The 19,606-nt window shown below is 41.0% G+C and overlaps 1 protein-coding gene across 6 annotated transcripts in view; it reads right to left on the reverse strand.

The window, feature by feature from the left end:
* The window catches only part of SGCD (sarcoglycan delta), a 190,629-nt gene that overhangs the window by 20,399 nt on the left and 150,624 nt on the right, over nt 1-19,606 (reverse strand). For all 6 annotated transcript variants that reach the window (XM_053465515.1, XM_053465517.1, XM_053465514.1 and 3 more), the window contains 2 exons: nt 6,689-6,790; nt 1,798-1,885 (listed from right to left, as the gene is read on the reverse strand). In XM_053465515.1, coding sequence (XP_053321490.1) covers nt 1,798-1,885; nt 6,689-6,790 — 190 coding nt within the window. The remainder of the gene's footprint in view (nt 1-1,797; nt 1,886-6,688; nt 6,791-19,606) is intronic.

A 19,606-nucleotide genomic window follows, 5' to 3' on the forward strand; every position in this document is an offset into this window, starting at 1 on the left:
ACGGAGTGTTATAAGAGTGGTGAGCTGGCATTGGATTAAAAGGGAACGGGGGATTGGAACCCAAGAGTGAAAAGTCAGCATGGAGTTAGAGTGTAAGAAGAGCCAGCATGTAGTTAGGAAGGAAACAAGAACTATAATTTGAGAATGGAGAGTCAGCATGGAGTCAGCATGGAGGTAGAAGGTATTAGAGAATTAGACCCCATAGTGATGAGTCGTCACCGGTTAACAATGGATTCAAGAATGATGAGCTGGCAAAGATCTAGAAAGGGAACTTCAATCTTGAACCAAATAGTGAAAAATCAGCATGAATTAAGTAAGGAATAGGGAATTGGAAACAGCGTGATTGGTTGGGAATATCAAAACTCAAAATTCTCAGGCTGTCTTTGATATAGAAGTGCTCGAATCGATTAAGGGGGAGCGAGGGAATGAAGCTTGAAGGTCCCGGAGTGAGGGAATGTAACTCTATTACAAAATACCGTATTTGCTCGATTATAAGACGAGGTTTTTTTCAGAGCAAATGCTCTGAAAAATACCCCTCGTCTTATAATCGGGGTCGTCTTCTAATCAGACCTCAAATAGAGGTCTGATTAGGAGACTAAGATCCAGATCCCCCGCACCGCTGCAGGGGACCTGGATCCTCCTATCGTCGCCCCCCGCACGCACGCACTTACCGGTGCTTCCGGAGGTGAAGTTGGCAGCGGGGGTTTGTATGCGTCCGTCGCAAATACCTTCCCCGACTGTCAGAGATCAGAGTTCCAGAGTTCCTGATCGCTGACAGCCGGGGAAGGTATTTGCGACGGACGCATACAAACCCCCGCTGCCAACTCCACCTCCTCCCGGCTGCCGCGGAATGAGACGTCAACCCGCTGCCCCGGCAATACAGCAGGAAATTGGAAGCACCGGTAAGTAAGTAAGTGTGTGTGTGTGTGTGTGTGTGTGTGTGTGTGTGTAGGGCATTTCTGGAATGCCTTACACCCCTATATGCCACTCTGGAACTTAGGGGGTTAAAAGGCATATTATGGGGCAGAGTGGCATATAGGGAGGTATAAGGCATTTCAGGAGGCAGAGTGGCGTTAAGGGGGCATTTAATAGAGCACTCTGCCTCCTGAAATGCCTTATACCTCCCTATATGCCACTCTGCCCCATAATATGCCTTTTAACCCCCTAAATGCCAGAGTGGCATATAGGGGTATAAGGCATTTCTGGAGGCAGAGTGCTCTATATAATGCCTTTTAACTCCCTTAATGCCACTCTGCCTCCTGGAATGCCTTATACCTCCCTATATGCCACTCTGCCCCATAATATGCATTTTAACCCCCTAAATGCCAGAATGGGATATAGGGGTATAAGGCATTTCTGGAGGCAGAGTGGCACATAGGGGGTCAAAAGGCATACCATGGGGCACAGTGGCATATAGAGGGTTAAAAGGCATATCATGGGCCACAGTGCCATATTGGTGTGGCAAGCCTGGGGGCAGATGTGCGTAACTGGGGGCAGGTTGGAAAATACAAGGAAATAAAAACAAAAAAAATATTTTTCTCAATCATAGCTTTTATTAAAAAAAATAGTTTACATGAATTAACATTTACTGGTAAAACTTTTTTCCTTTAGGGTCGTCTTATATTCAGGCTTTTTCTTTTTTTCCTAAGTTAATATTCAGATTTTGGGGGGTCGTCTTATAATCAGGGTCGTCTTATAATCGAGCAAATACGGTAGTTAATTCATTCACAAATGACAAATCTCACACTTTTTGTTGATAGCTCGAGCCTAAAACAGTCTGAAACCAGTTCTTCCTACCTGCCACTAATTGAGTGACGGCCTTCATGTCCCCATTGAGAATGTTTAGGGTCACATTTCGATCTGACTGGAGGTATAACGGACTTCCCTGTATGGAGAAGAACAAAGGGAAGAGGACAGGTTAGAACCAGCAGATTTAATCTGGAACATTTAAAATGACTCACAGTTTAATCATGTAAGTGCCTTGAGGTAATTTTATGCAGTTCATATAATCCAAAGTTAACAAATACTCTTACATGAAGGCCTTTGAATCCTGTATATGACAAAACATACAACGAAACCATTCGGAGGTTATATTTTTGGACCTAGTAGTCGGTCAGGACAGGAAAGAACGGCAATAAGTAAATCTTCTACACTAGACAAATGATACACAATATAAATTTTCAAACATTACATTTTCATTCACCTAGACATGATAAAGAGGGAAATGTGAATGGATTTAAGGATGAGTAGGATGGTGATATAGGGTGAAATGTCATTTTGTATATTGGGGTCAGCACAGCATGCCCCCCCCTTTTGAAGCAGAGATTGGAAACAGACTCAATAGATTTTTCTTGGTTTCCTTTTTTATATTTTAAAATCAAAAGTGACATGAAGAGTAAATGCAAAGGGTTCAGAGCTTGTGAACTTGTTTCTGTTCAATTCTAGGTAAGCCATAGACTTGTGACCTACGCCAAAAAAATAAACAGGTGGAATTTCCACAAAAAGCATGTTATGTTCCTCTGAACATCAGGTACTATGAGGAGCAGGGGATCAGTGAAAGGAAAATGGAGGCGTCGTTAAAAAAAGTGTCAAAGGGAGCAGATAAAATTCGGAAGTCAAAGCCCTGAGAAAATCAGATATACATAAGGAAACTTTACATTTTACGGGGCCAGACGAGTTATTCCTGCAGCAGAAGCTCACTGGGGGTTGGACTCATAATCTATAATGAAGTCAGGGAGTAGAAACTATCACTCTCTACCAAGTGCTCCCTTGAGTGAGTTGATCCCAAAGTTTGTTGGTGAATAGCGTTTTTTTTTCTTTTGCCACGGGATAATTAGCGGCACTGAAAAATAACCAGGTATTTCATGTGATTTTACAGGTAAATAGAGATAAGAAAAATAACTCTACGGCATTAGCAGGCTGTAGACTTACAAAGTAAAAATCTAAAACTTTATTCAGCTGATCATAACTTTCTCAGGAGGGACGAGTATTCTGGTGTGCCAATGGAAAAAGCAGCATATGAAAATAAAGCAATCATTTGTATTGCAAATAGAGGGTTATACGAGAGATCTGAGGCTGTCAGAGGCAGGAGTGAGTTTATTCAAGGATGAGATGTAAGACTGCAGGGTTTTATAGGCTGTTGAGAGCTTGGGTACGATCCAAGCAAATCGCAGGTGGAGTACTGAAATCAATGGTGTTCAAACTGGAACAGAAATGTATGCCTCTTATATGCTGAAGAAGTTTCATGTCTCTGCAGTTCAAAACAGAAAATGGATAGATATTTTATGACTGGCCGCAGAGAAAATACTTTTACTGGAGCATTTAGTAGACCAGGGTTGAAAAGGTAAACCTCACATAATCTCTTTAAACTTCTAAAGTTCTTTCTACCAATGTAGTCTTTTTTACACGATGTAGTATGAAAGTTAGTGCACTAAAAGGTATCACAAACTTCCTTAGATTGACTTATTTCGGGGTACAGTCAGATGCATAGTGAGTACACTTTAACGGAAGCCAGGAGCCCTCATTGGAGCCTGACCCGTCGAGGCATGGACTCCAATAGACCTCTGAAGGTGTGCGGTGGTATCCGGCACCAAAACGTTAGAAGTAGATCCTTTAAGATCTATAAGTTCCGAGGTGGGGCCTCCATGCATCCGACTTGTTTGTCCAGCACATCCCACAGATGCTCGATTGGATTGAGGTCTGGGAATTTGGAGGCCAAGTCAATACCTAGAACTTGTTGTTGTTTTCCGCAAACCATTCCTGAACCATTTGTGCTTTGCGGCAGAGCACATTATCCTGTTGAAAGAGGCCAAAGCCATCAGGGAATACAGTGTCTATGAAAAGGTATACATGGTCTGCAACAATGGTCAGGTAGGTGGTACATGTCAAAGTAACATCCAGATGAATGGCAGGACCCAAGGTTTCCCAGCAGAACATTGCCCGAAGCATCCTGCATCCTGGTGCCATGTGTTCCCCACAATCGACGCACCTTGCCATCCACCTTCTTCCATTGTTCCGTGGTCCAGTTCTCTTGCTCACATGCCCATTGTAGGTGCTTTCAGCAGTGGACAGGCATCAGCATGGACCCCCTGACTGGTCTGCGGCTACACAGCCCCATTCGCAACAAACTGCGATGCACTGTGTGTTCTGACATCTTTCTATCAGAACCAGCATTAACTTTTTCAACAATTAGAGCTCATCTGTTGAATTTCACCACATGGGCCAGCCTTCGCCTTTCATGTGCATCAATGAGCATTGGCCGCCCATGACCCTGTCACCAGCTCAACGCTTTTCCTTCCTTGGGCTGCTTTTTATAGGTACTGACCACTACAGACAGGAATACACCGCAAGAGCTGCAGTTTTGGACAATTTGGTCAAAGAAGCTCAGATACTTACGCTTGCCCATTTTTCCTCCTTCTAACACATCAACTTTGAGGACAAATGTATCCCACCAGCTGACAGACGCCATGATAATAAGATTATCAGTGTTATTCACTTCACCTGTCAGTGGTCAGAATGTTATGGCTGATCGGTGTAGTTTCTGAAGAAATATTTGAAAGGATGAAGGCAGGGCCAGACTGGGGATTTAAATCGGATTTGGCACCTTATGGCCAGAGGCCTATAAATGACATAACAGCCATCTGCTTGATACACGTGTCCACACGCAACACTCTCATACTCTTGCAGCATGCAACCATGTGTATCCAGCTGGCAGACACACACTGAAGGACCAAATCTACTACACGAGTGTCAGTAAAGATAAGTGAGCAGTGATATCAGACACCAGCCTGCCAGGTTTGCCCCATGGCCAGTCTGAGTCACGTATGCACACACACACACACACACACACACACACACACACACACACACACACACACACACACACACACACACACACACACATGCAGATTTTTCTTAGAGCATTTATTAATTAACACAGGTGTATCCATATATCTATAACTAAAATATAGCATCAGGCTCTCTGACAAGTACAGCAACAAGATGATCCCCTTTCAAAAATATTGACGCAATATGGAATCACTGGAAAATAGCAATTTTAGGTACTTTTCGGGTACAGGAGATGGTAAAAAAATAAAATAAATGAACATGATGGTTTGCCAAAGTTCCCAAGAACTCTGAAAACAAGGCTTCCTGTAGATAGGACACACTTTGTTTCTCTGACTCCCGGCAGAGAGCAGATGTCTGTGCAGCCGAGAAGCGTATATCAGTCAGAGACGCGGTGGCACGGCCACAGATGGTGATCCCGGTGACCTACTCTGTCTGTGTAAATCTTTATCATTAACCTGCCAGCAAGAAAGCTGTAAAAACTGTTCATACATGGAGTGATCCATGGCATACGCTTACTGCCACCCCGCAGCAAGCTGATGCAGACCCATCGGAACACACAGGGTTAACCAGCAGATTGCTCACATATATTGAGTTATTGCATTCATTGATGCAGCAAACATACAAAGGGCCACTACAGGTATCCATTCTTTAATAAGGTTTGGTATGGTGTAGTGGATGAGGGTGGTATATTGGTTGAGAAGCTCTATCTTTCCCTTTGAAGTTGAGGGCCTGCTTCTGTAGCAATAACCTGAAGTTAAAGAAGTGTGAAAGAAAAATGTAATATCGTAGAACACGTCTTTCATGTGAGCTTAGTTGTAGCCTGATTTCCATCTGGGTGCTTATGGGTCTTCGAGGGTCAAAGCTTTTCAATAACAATGTACTTTCAGATATTGAGGTAGCAGAGTTCCCAGCCTTCAGAATGTTCTCCCCTGTCCATCACTGACATACCCCTACATCACAGGATCCCTTCCTTTTCTCCCCATAGTCTCACTTGTACTCCATCTACATTAGGGGGACGCAAAGGTCAGACCCGGGCAGCCTGCTCCTTTTTTTTTCCTTTAATGTTACCATTGATTCAACTTTACAGCTGAAGTTGGGTCTTCAAACATTCTCAGCATGTCAATGGCGGTGACCCTGGCAATGCCCAAGGCGTTACGGCACACTTCCTTGCTTGATTGCAAAGTCAGACCTTAGTGATTAGAAGGTTATTGGACAAAGCTGGTCCTAATAAAATGGGTGAGTCGCGTGAATTCTAACTACAATACATGTGGGCTTCATACGCATTCAGTAAATTATGGCCAAGGTGAATAACCAAACTTAGCAGAGCTTTAGCATTTAAGATCTTTGTGAGCATGGCTACTTCTACCTGTTGTCGGATTTGATCTTTATTAAATATGACCAAGGAGTGAACGATGAAATTGCCCCGTAAAAAAAAATGCTTATCATCATGCAGAGTAGGGAAAACTAATCCTTCGGAGTTTGCAAATTCAAATGTTGTTCTAAAAAGCAAGATTGACTTTTAATCCCCAAGGACAAATCTGGCGTCCCTGCTGATAACACCAGCAGGGTATAATAATTTACGACACTGTATCAATGGATGGTGTTTTTCTACAGCAAGAGACATTTCTTTTTTTATTCTTACTGGTGAATTGAACGCGCGCCTTTATAAAAACACAGTATTTACCACTCAATTGCTGGTAAAGCTATTGTATGTACAGGGCAAGGCATCTGTATTATAGTGGGGTGTCATTGTTATTCACTCATGTATGTATTTATATGTGATTTAAAATACACTTGATACCCGATACAATATTCCGAGATATTCTCGGAAAACACTTACCGGCCTGGAGCGGATTTCTTTGGCATACAGAGGTTTTAAGAACTCAGAATCTCCCTCCAGCCTTAAACCCTTTTCTGTGATTCTCAGGTTCCCCATTCCATCCTGCAATGAGACAAAAACAAAGACATAGCGCCAATTACATTTAGAAGGTTTGTTGAGATAGGAGTCATGCTAGCCTGAAATGCGGAATTATTTATAGATCTATAATATGGGATGAAACGTACACGACACATGTAACATAAAATCTCAGTACCTACTGAGTATTTGGGAGGGCTTGCGATATTTCTAGCTGTGAATGTTACTATTAAACAGACGAGCGATCAGAGGTTACAGATATGGGGTCTGTTCTGTGCTTTTCTCCTTCTTAAAGCTTTTTGATATTTGATGATATATAAGTACAGGATCTACTTAAGCTGGCAAGATTGGGACCCCATGGAGCCATCAAAGCCAGGGACATAGTGTGTTTCGTACACGTATCCTTCTTTACATTCACAGGAGGTCTGCCCAGGTCTATCCTACACACAATATAACTCAGTTTATGAATGCTGCAGTTGAGGGACCACAGAAGGTGATCTTATACAGTGAAGGAATGAGGAAAACGAGTGGTGAGCCAACCATTTCAACCCAAGACACAACTGACCCACTCATTAATCTGTTTCATTGTTGGACATCTACTTTTGACATTCTTCAACTTTTTGGAGCTTCTACTGAAAGGCTAAGCTTTAAATCGGTTTTTCCATAATGCTAATAGAATTAAGTCACCAGTGTATCTTAAGATACAATAGGTCCACGGGTGGTCACCCTCCTTAACGAATAAATGGAGGTCTAACAGAATCTTACAGACATTACTACCATAACTATATAATATGCTTTTATCTCATTTTTTGTTGAGGTTGTGGATTGACACATTACTGTGCATTCACCTAGATTATTTCCGGCTCATCATATCAATCTCCATTATCTTAGAACGAGACCTGCACTTTTGATAACTTCACAAAAGAGGATCAGAGTGCCGGGCTGACGGGTGGTTTAAAGGGATAATGGCCAGGATGTGGTAAGAAATACAGCACTTGTTACGTAAGCTGGGTATCTAAAATTTACTAAACCATATTATATACGTAGAATTTCACAACAGAACCATTCGGTCTAGGGTGGTGGAACAGCTTTCCAGCGCAGTTGTAGATGCTTCTGCATTGAGGGAATGTTAACATGCATATGGCTCCCGAACCTAAGACAAGACCAAGGCCTGATTAAGGTCTTTAAATGGCTAGACTAGATGGGCCAACTGGTTCTTATCTGCTGTCAAATACTACGTTTCTCGAAACAGGTACTTTTATACCTTTCTTGGAAACCCGCAGCATGTACGTTTTTGCAGTATTTTTGTATACTAGGCAGTGTCCGAATTCCATATCCAACAGTAATTCAAAATGACAATCTACAGCCATTAGGATTATTCAACTTCAAAATAATCTGCTAATCAAGCCGCATTTTCGTGCGACCATATCATACATCTAAAGCTGTCCTTTAGAGGTCAAAAGCTGCAAATTGATTTTTGAGCAAGTATATATATATATATATATGCTACAAATACATCCTAAGTGCAGGGTAGAGGATCGAGTGGGTGAGTGCGATAAAAGAGCGTAGTTGGCAGCTGTCTAGATGAAAGGTAACATTTTTTTTAACAGTTAAAAACACATTTCTGTGACTTTCAATGAATGGATTTGTTTTCCACTATAGTAGCAATTTGTAAAGCCAGAAACATTATTATACATTTAAGAGTCAAAAAAATAAATCCATGACCTTAACAGGAGCCTGTTTTTCCAAAAATCTTTTTTCTTTTTTAAGTTACCTAATATTTTCAGCATAAATGTTTTCTTTTCTAGTCCGAGTGCTCCTTGTCTGCCTACAGAATCGTGTAGAAATGCAGCAGTTCAGAGTTTTTATAGCCAGGGGTACCATTAGGTGCCATCTTTCATGAATTGTACATCAATGGAGCAATGAAGCTAAATGAATATCACTCGTGTGACCGGAGGCATCTCTGAGAATGATGCCCTTTCCCGATCTCATCTCCCCTTCCTGGCCCGTTGTGCCCACCAGGGAGCCAGGATGCCCAAAAGAGCAACCTGCCCCTGGTAAATCAAGGCAAGAGCTACCCCACCAACCTGCCACCAGCCTAGGCCAGAATACCCCACCATCTGTGATTTCATTTAGAAAACCAAGACTGATAGAATAAAATGTGGGGGGAAATAATCATGGTGGGAACCCTAAAACATAGGGCGTTCCATGCCCCTGCAACACAGTCCTTGTTAGACTAAAAAGCACTTATTCTGTAAATGTGCCTGACAAGATGAATTTACAATCATAAGACTTGGCATTTATTTGAAACAAAAACAAAGCCCTTTTGTATTCCGTCAGCAACACAAGACTGTATTTATACAAACTGTCCTTTGATGCCTTCTTTGAGTTCTTATAAGGAGCGTGTATCACGCGCATGGAACGCTGGAACGTATCTTGTAGGCAATTGCTACAAAACAGACATAATAGAACAAGGGTACTGCATTCATCCACAATCACGGCGAATGAACAACGAGAGTGATTTAAATGATGTTTATGATTTTTGCGTATAAAATTATTTAAATTCTCACTCGGCCAAGAAATGGCTGAACATCATCTTCAAAGGAGCAGTAGTCACAATTTTATCCTATCGTATATCATAATTTGATTTATTGGTGAGTCATCTTTTTTTCACTCATTATCTCCCTATTTTTATATATAGAAGCATCTATGTATAATCGGTTTAACCAGGTCAAAAAGGGTGTCCCTCCTACAGTATTAAACTAAGGCACCAACATCCACTAACTTTTAATACAAACAAAAAAATAAATATTATAATAATAGGGCAACATCTAAAGAATAATTCCTAAAACCCATTCTTAATAAAGAAGTTAGATTTGAAATCCAAATCTGGGCCAAATTAATGAAAAATGAGGCGGCAAAAAGGGTAGAACTGACGCTTTTTGCCCCAGGGGTCAAATATACACTGTATGAATTAATTTGAAAGGCTGTTCAAGGTTTTAGCCATCTTCTTCCCAAAGCTTGTTCCGGAAGTAGAGATTTTACAGTTCTCCTACATCTTGAACAGTAGTGAGTGACATGGACCATCTGACTTCTGCCCTCACTAGCAGGGGCGGGCTGGGCGGCAATTGCCCCCCCGGGCCACCCGAAATCTAATCTAAACGGCCGCTGGGTGCTGATGCCGCCGGCCGGCGCTACTTTAATACTTTTTTTTAAAACTTAATATGGCAAGCCGGATCGGCTATTAAATGAAAAAAAAAATAGTATTAAAGCAGCGCCGGCCGGTGGCATCAGCACCCAGCGGCCGTATGCGATGGCCGCCAAGTGATGGGGGCAGCGTGAGGGGTGAAAGCTCCGCCCCCTCGCACTCACCTTTCACCCCTCACGCTGCTCCCATCACTTTGCGGCCATCAGATTGCTGGAAAACTGATCTAAACGGCCGCTGGGTGCTACTTTAATACTTTATTTATTTATTTTTAATATGGCAAGCCGATCCGGCATATTAAATAAATAAAAAAAAGGTTAAAGTAGCTTCGGCCGGCGGCATCATCACCCAGCGGCCGTTTAGATCAGTTTTCCAGCAGTCTGATGGCTGCATAGTGATGGGAGCAGCGTGAGGGGTGAAAGGTGAGTGCGAGGGGGCGGAGCCACTTCACTTGACTTGTCCCCCAGGCCTTAGGCTGCCAGCCCTCCCCTGCTCACCAGGGCTGCTCACACTTTTGTGTTGGGCGTAGAGGAACTTTAATTTAGAATCCAGCCTTTATGATTAAATCTTTTTTTATTACACTATAATAAAACATTTAACTTTGCTATAGAAAGGGGAGCAGAGTACTGGTGCTCAAAACGAAGGTCACATTAGGGCAAGGCTGAGATCGTTAAGAAAAAAATGAAACTTTTTTTTTTTTAGATATCAATCTTTTTAAATCCTTTATTTCAAAGAACCATAAAAGATAACACATAATAACAGGAAAGCGTCTCTGTTCCACGGTATTTTTTTTATATTGCCTATTTTTCAAGAATGTAAAGGTCGGGGACCACAGTAAAACATAAGCATCAGCCTAAGTGGATTTTTGTTGGTTCCTCGTTGAATGGTTTACATCAGGTCAACTCAACAAGATGTCTAGAGTGCCGTTCTAGTTCCGAGTAACTGTATGTCATGGAAACATACGTGAACAAACATTTTCATTCTTGTGTTTTTCCTCCCCGTACAGTTGGCATTTAACACATAAGGCACTACACGGCTGTTTTCACCAGTGGCTACGAAACATCTGACAGAGCATAATAGCAAACAAAATACCTGTCATTACTTCCTATTAGATTCCGTACCTCTGCTTTATCTGTCTAGACAGGTGGAGAGCGGATACGGTCCCTAAGGTGGTGGAATTTGGATTAAAGAGCTTTCAGAGTGCCGGTATACGTGCGTGCGCATTTGTCAGCGGGCGCGGAGGGGGTGAGAAGAGCTAAACCAAAAAAAAAAAATCGATAAGAGAAAACAAAATAACCTCATTCCACGAAAACAAACTATAAAAGCAAAGGAAATGTTATTAAGGTCCACTGCAGAAAAATCATATTCACCTAATTTATGTCATTATGCCATCTTCTGGCAGTGGAGAATGAATCAAATGGTGTTGCAGCCGTGGGATGTTAAAGAAAATGACTGTACTAAAGAAATTTGACGTAATGCCATAATAACACAACAGGTGACAGCTGTCCCAATCCTAACCAGACGACGTGTGACACAAAGACATCTTCCTTTGGCAGGAAATACTTATGGCTTCATATTGACATACCGACGAAGAGCTGAGATGCGGAGATGATCGGGCCAAGGAATTTCCCATTGTAGGCTACCTAGAGCTCTCCCTCTACTAGGAGAGGGGTTCCTGAGGGGGTAGCTGCCCATAGGCACAGGGCAAATCAGCCCCACACAGCCTTGAGTGGAATTTCCCATTGAGGAATTTCCCATTGTAGGCTACCTAGAGCTGTCCCTCGACTGGGAGAGGGGTTCCTGAGGGGGTAGCTGCCCATAGGCACAGGGCAAACCAGCCCCACACAGCCTTGAGTGTGTAGCGAGTGGGAGGGTAATGGGTGGGAGTGGGCACGTCCAAGAAATTGACCCAGGAGCGTTCCAAGGAATGGAGAGAATACTTTTGGATATTAATGGAAAATTAGCATCTTTTATGAAAAAAAGTTCATATTTAGTTCATTCAGTTTTAAGCAGAAACTTAAAACTTTTAGCTCTTTGGGGTTCTCCTTAATAATTGTAATAATGCCGTAATTTGTTATGTGAGCTTTTAAGATGAGTAGCTCCTAAAGTATGTCCTTGGCCTCAGGGTACCCTTTGGATTCTACTTAATACCCTCATATGTCATATGAGAATTCGTCTTGCGTAGTGTATAAAGAGGTCTCAAAATGAGTTCTTTTCTGTAGCTACGTCCAAGCGCTAAGAACACAAGAAGCCGGTTTATTTCTCCTAGAATCCTGTTCTGTTCGCATTCGGTTTGTCTGGATATCAGCCCACGAGCCCAACCACCAAGCTTCAAAACGAATTCTGTCCGTGGTTACCCTTCAGGAGCAACACTTTGAGTTAGCGAAGGAACAATTTAACATTCAGACACGGTAGATCAATACATTGTGGTTACTGGTCAATCTGTCCCCGGGAAAGCATATCTTTTTTTAACGAATACCCATGTTTAAAGCATGATATCCATTTTAACGAGACGCTAAAGCAGAAAGATAAATTGTGTCATTAAAAAAAAAAAAGACCTGTCACATTCACATGAACGTTGTCCTAAAGTGAAGTCAAATCCGTCAATGTTGTTGTTGTTTTTTAAACTGATCAGCTTTTTAAATATATTTTAGTCTCCTAACATCAGCCCCGGGTATAAAACACCCTAAAGCAAATTTGTCACCATTCCAAAAATGTTATTTTACGGATCAGCTCAAATTAGCTTAAGTAAGGGTATCTAGAGATTAAATTAAGTAATATACAGCATATGTATGTTAGAAACCCGTGATCTGTGTATCCTATAGCAACAACTATCCCTATGAAGTTATTCTTTCTTCAGGTTAGTGTTCCAGTAAAAGCTGATTGGTTCTCGCATTGGGACGGAACTTAGGTCACCAACAAATCCTCAAGTGACCAAGTTCGTAGACCAAGAGGTTAAGGAAGCCATAAGTGTCAACGGATTCTCTGTGGCAACAGTCTCTGAGGTTTATTCACTAAAACCCAGCTATAGCATCGCACGTGCCGAAACCTCTGCAAGCAAGTTCTGTCCACACTGACTCAGGAGAAAGCTAAGGTGTAGAAGCTGCAGGAAACTTGGGGCGCTTGGGCTGCAGCCTTTAGTCGAACTCAAAGAAATGTTTAAAGTGTATTGTATTGGACTCTCCGGGGTCTGAGAAAGGGAAGTGATTTTTCTCTAAAGGAAGGGCCAATTAAGGGATTAAAATTTCAATGCAAATAGTCAGGAATGAAAAGATTAATTAATTATGGCTATTCCTGGGTTATTTCAGATATTAGTGACCTCCAAATACCCAATTCACCAGTCAGGAATGATCCAATTAATCTTGGTACCTGATGCAAAATAGCTTCTAACATTCATATCTTCTATTTGGGATTAATCTTAAATGCTACAAATAAAACTACTTATGAAGTAGCCAGCTTCATAACATCAAATACAGAGGACCGACTTTATATCAAAATAAATTCAACAAAGCGCCCTCTGGCACTAAAACTAAAAGTTGGAAAATAAAAAGAGACGGGCAATGTAAGGGGAAAATGTAAGGTTCTTCATTGCAGCAGGAAGAAGGAGACCGTTTCTGGTCAGATCTCACCAAGAGTATTGTGAACAGTTCTGGAGACCCCCATCTCCAGAAAGATATTGACATTCAGGAGAGAGATCAAAGAAGGGCTACTCTGGTCTGCAGATTAGGAATTATTATGAAAGACTAAGGGATTTCAATATGTCTTCCTAGAATTAGTATTCAACAAGCTCATCAACAGTGGAGAAATGTGCGATGGAGACAAGTGAACTCAAACTCATCCCATCCTTGCCCTTGTGGTCATTTGGACATCATAAGGACTTTCTTATGTATCAGATGAGCCTTGCTCAGGGCCAGCTCAATTAACTAAGCCCAGGATTATGTTTGTCTAGATCTCATGTGACTACCAGCCCAGGCACCTGATTTCTTTGATTCCAAAAGTCAATCTTAATAATAATTTCACCTAGAATTCTGAGAGGAGTTGGTTACTAGTGCGTTGGTCTCTAAAATTGAGCATTGATTTGTGGTTTAAATAACACTTCAAACGCTCTGATAATAATTAGGATTTTTTTCTTTAGAATCAGTACTAAACTAGCAAATTTATGTCCGGATGGGATTAAGGGATATCCCTGTGTAACGGAAAGTGTTTGCATTACATGCGTAGCAGTGAATAGTTAAACTCTACTTAGAGCTTTTGTGTCCCTTTAATTGAATTCAATAGCAGTAACATTTCAATTCTCTCCTGGCAGAGTTCATGGGCCTCCTTTTAAGTGATCATATCGTTATATCTATTTTGACTTAAAAAGTTATAGCTAGAAAGGTTTCTTCAAGGCTTTTGCACACTCTATAAGGCAGCGACATTGATTATAGTTTAAAATTCAATGGGCCGTGAAGGATCATAACAGCTGCCTGTGAAATGTTCTTTTTTGGCCAGACTGTTCTAGCCCGGAAAGTGTTGTAAAAGCTCTGTTATAATAGCAGACATAAGCGTAAATGGATCAATGTTAAAGTGCACAGACGCAGTATCTTTACACAGAGCTAAATAGAATTTACTAAAAGGTACGTTAGATTGAGGGGTAGACATGCTAAACATTAGTCCCACTCTTCTACAGTTGAACCCTCCTAACAGCTCTGCCAGCTCCTTCTTCACTAATGTCTTAATAGCATCTTTATCGATGACATTTTGAATTCTTAGGGTTAATTACGGGCATCTACAGTTACTGAGTTGGTGGGATTAGGCTGCAAGTCCTGCCTTGCGCATGAAGTGAATTTAAAGTTCTATTTCCCAAGCGAAACATTCTGTAGCTGAGAAAATTCAATCAACTTATGCAATTGATCAGTCTTCCATGGTGGAAAATATGTTGGCGCTGTAGGGTAGTCTTACTGATCCTGGGATGTCTTATCAGAAACAGTTATGGGCTGTCTCGCCAATTACATTCTTTATTAATATGTTGGCAGCCTAAGTTACAGTCTAGGGAGCTGGGCCATTATTTCTTATGGAGATCTCTCTTCTTCTAGTCACCAGTACAGCAATGTACAGTAGGAGGTCGTGTGATATACGAGATGGAATACCACCATGGGAATGCAGAACCTTTGTGCTTAAATAAACACGTGTAAGCACCAAGATACTTTGCCTTCTTGCATTGGTTGTAAGGTTTCAAGAGATACAAGCTGATCAAGTAGGGTAATGGGAATTCCAGTACCAATGTTGTAGTTTGTGACATCTGCCGCATAACCATGCCATACACATGCTTACAGGCAATCACCTATTATTAGGTAGTCTTGACATTATTACATGTGTTGCCAAAACAAACAACGAAAGTATATGGTGTCGTAATAATGTGAATAGAGAAACTGAACTATTACTATGGCGAAACAGATGGAAAATCATCGATATATCCTGGCTCTCTAAGATGCATTGTCCAAAGGTGCTATGTGTATCAATCTGATAGCTCATCCATCACATGATTTAACAAATAAAACCCAATTATCAGCTAATTTAATCAAACTAACTCAGAGAAAATCTAATCTATTTTAATGCTGGAATGTCTTTTTCCATTGAATAATTCAGAAGGTGTTCTGGCATCAACGAACAAAATGGCCTGTTCTTTATTACTTTTTATCAAAGCCCACGAGAAATGCTTAACCCTGTAATTACCCAAAGTATTAGCAACCAATTACTTTAATGATATGAACTTCATATCCTCTGGCATCAATGGGGTTAAAATGACAGAAAAGGGTTATTATATCCAGAACTACGATTCATCACAGACACTGCTTAGAGCTTGAAAATAAAAATAAAAATCTACTACCCCATACTCCAATGTTTAAATAAAAAGCCAACCCCTAACTGATTTAAACAATAGCATATTGCGAAATGTGAATATAAAAAAATATGAAAGTTAAAACAGCTTAGTAGAAGAATAATGAACAACACAGTGTGAAAGTTATTAAACGGGTTATGTCTACCTGGTTGAGGAACCTTAAATTCCCTTTTTACATACTGGTGCCACTGGGTTCCTTCAAACTCCTAAATCAATAATCCGTTTACAAAGTCAATGTTTGCATTACACTTTGCTAAATAAGCAGGCAATCGAGCACAAGCTTTCACAGAGGAAATCAAGGGTGCCAGCAGTTGACTGATTTTCATTAATATTGCTAAGCACAAAGTAGGAAATCAGCAGTGTTCTATAAGAAGACTTTCTTGCTTGTTTCTGCTACACGGTTCACTGTGTTCATGAAAATATTTCTATTTAGTAACAGTTATTCTAGATAAATACAGTTGAGGATCACCAAACCAGGGATTCCAGTGGCTCACTGATTGCCAGAGCCAGCTTGTGGCAATTGGCTTTGTCTCGACAAGGTAGCACGGTCTTGACAGTTACCTTGACAAGTTGCCAATGGATCGTGGTGTGTTTCTGAGCTGGTTCATATTAATTTTGATTTAGTTATTTGCCCCTAGCAAAGCATCCCAGGGACTGTCATTCTCCAAGATCTGCCATGCTAGGCCTTTAAATCCTCTGAAATAATCACCCCTAAATCCCTTTCCAAACACGTTGAAGTTAGCACTGTCTCAAATATTCTATACTCTGCCCTTGGGTTTTTATGCCCCAGAAGCATTACTTTGCATTTATCCACATTAAATGCCACATCTCTGACCATTTTTCCACTTTACCTAAATCATTTGCCATTTGGCTTATCCCTCCAGGATCATCAATCTTGTTGTAAATGTTTGTGTCATCAGCAAAAAGACATACCTTTCCATCAAGACCTTATGCAATATCACTAACAAAAATATTAAAGAGAATGGGTCCAAGTACAGATCCCTGAGGTACCCCACTGGTTTACTCAGAATATATGCCATTGACTACAACTCTTTGTTGTCTGTCACTCAGCCACTGCCTAATCCAGGGGTAGGCAATCTTCGGCTTTCCTGATGTTGTGGACTACATCTCCCATAATGCTCTTACAGTCATACTGCTGGCAAAGCATCAAGGGAGATGTAGTTCACAACATCTGGAGAGCCGAAGATTGCCTACCCCTGGCCTAATCCATTCAACAATATTGGCATCTAAACTCAGAGATTGAGGTTTATTGATAAGTCTTCTATTGGGGACGGTCTCAAAAGCTTTGCTGAAATCCAGAAACGCAATGTCTACTGCTCCACTATATAAAAGTTATGTATATATCTTTTTAAACTAATATACCTGAATATTGTTTTCAGCTGCGATCAGTCTATCCAAAATATTTGGAATTAAAGATAAAGTCCCATGAAAAAAAAACATTTTTCTCCTTGACTCTAAAATTCAGTTCTGTAGGAGTCCCTCTTTAAAGATAGTTATTTATTTTTATGATGCAAGATACCGTTATAGAGAAAAGAAGCCTGTTTTGCAGTACATGTTCTTTCTGTCTCTGACATCTTATAAATTCAATAGATACAGCTACTTTTAAGGTTTTTTTTTTGTTTTGTCTTTTTTTTTCACATTTGTCAGACCACTAAAGAAAAACCTTGAATGGAGCAAAACTTAGATGAATAGAAGCCATACATAGCATTTCAGAGTTTCCATAGAAACCAGTAAAGTCAAGGTTAATGCCCGCAATCTAACGAGCAGAAACAGCTAATTATGTGAGGTATGGTACGTATTAAAAAGGAAATTCATAATTATAAGTATGCTAGAACTGGAGACTGGTTTAAAGAATTAAATCATAGGCAAATAATATAAGTAATCATTAAAAAATAGGCATTTTTCTACATTTTGTTATATAATGTATTTTAGGAACCTTCGAGGCTTCAGCAGCATATTTTTATTCCGGTTTCTAGAGGACGGCTGTCCCCGATTGCCAAAAAAATAGTTTTTCACCGCAAACTACGGTAAGAATAAAGTATTCGGATTCTATGAGCGCCTTACGAACAGGGCCACCATAAGGCATAGACATTGCCTGGGGAAATGAATCATCCCCAGCATAGGATTCTGGGAGTGTGAGTGATATCATCTCATTATACCCAAAGCATTATGGGAAGTGTGTCTCGTTTGCTTCAGGAAAACCCGGCACATTTTGTTAATACCCTTTCTGAGCAGCTGAATGGATTTGAAGTGAGTTGGCACAGAGTTGCCGTAAAGCTTTATGAAGTAGGATTTGGGCAAACATTCCTTCTTCAGAACCATCTCAGGGAACTTTGGCTAAATTCCTAAACTAAAATGAAGAATATATCCTACCATCCGCTCAAATAGTAGTTTCTCACTTCCCAACAATCTCGTTTTCTGAGGATCAGTTCCCGTTTTGGTGGGTCGGCCCACCACCGAGCTTCAACGCTGTCCTGCTTTTGATTTCAGATGATGGTTAGTTTGAGAGATCCTCGGATTTCCCTTGGCCAGCCTAGGGAGCTGAGGCCACCATCACCGCTTCCCCGTGGCCACCACGTGGGACTAAAACTTAAAACAAGTTATGTGGTGGTATCAAAGCTGTTCTCGTCTACAACCTGACAAAAAAGGTCATTTTTAAACCACTACCTAAGCGAAAAACAACTATTATTAATATGCTATACACAGCTAAAAGAATTAATGATAACCTTGGAACCTGTCAGCTCCTCTTAAACTTTTGCCGGCATTTATTTTTCGGCATAAAGCATTGCAGACTTTTGAAACCGCGCAAAAGTTATTACATGTTGCAAACCAAGAGAGATATGAACTTCTCTCCGATCCTCAAAATTACCTTATTCCCAACCGGATATCAAAATGAAATAAAAAGAGCTCCTTTAATTCACTGGAAAAAAAAAAAGCTTTATGCTGTAAAAGAATGTAATTAAAAATTAATATTCGGATAGACCCAAATAATTAAAAGACAGGCACCATAGGCATTGTTAATATGAACAAAGTGATTTTTCACCGGCTAATACTTTAATGAACAAAAGAGGATATGGGAAAACAGAGAGGGCTCAAAGCTCTGGGGCCGGTACATTGGATGTGAAGCCATGATAATGATAATTCATTAAAAAAACACTGCCATGGGAATCCAACAGTCATCTCGCCCCTGCATGGATAGTTCTGAAGCAATGTACACACACAGCAAGTGTCTATCATACAATACTTTAAGTTTGTTTTTACTTTCTTCATGGTCGGGGCAAACAAGATCATAGAGAAATAGACATAGCATTTAAGTGTGGTTGTAACCACAACCACAGGCCCTGTTACAAAAACTGCCCGGGAGTCCCAACTTCACCAAGCAACATGTCCCACAGTGCCACCTTAACCCCCAAACAGCTTATCAGTGCCATCTTGGCCCCCAACAGCCTGCTTGTGACATGTTTTCCCACAAGGAGCTTGACAATTCCACCAAACAGCCTGCCTGTGCCATCTTTGATCCTAAATAGCCTGCCTGTGCCTACTTTGCCCCCCAAAAAGCTGCCTGCGAAATCTTTGCCACCAGTCTGTCATTGTCCCCACACAGCTTGTTTCTGCCTTTTTTGCCACAGGCCAGCTTATCACACTCATGCTGACAACACTACCTCTCACATCACTTATACATACATGCTCACACACAAACACTTAGACATATCTGTGCTAACACCCACTTACACTT

The sequence above is a fragment of the Spea bombifrons genome, chromosome 4 (assembly GCF_027358695.1).
Source record: "Spea bombifrons isolate aSpeBom1 chromosome 4, aSpeBom1.2.pri, whole genome shotgun sequence".
In the NCBI taxonomy this organism is placed as follows: Eukaryota; Metazoa; Chordata; class Amphibia; order Anura; family Pelobatidae; genus Spea; species Spea bombifrons.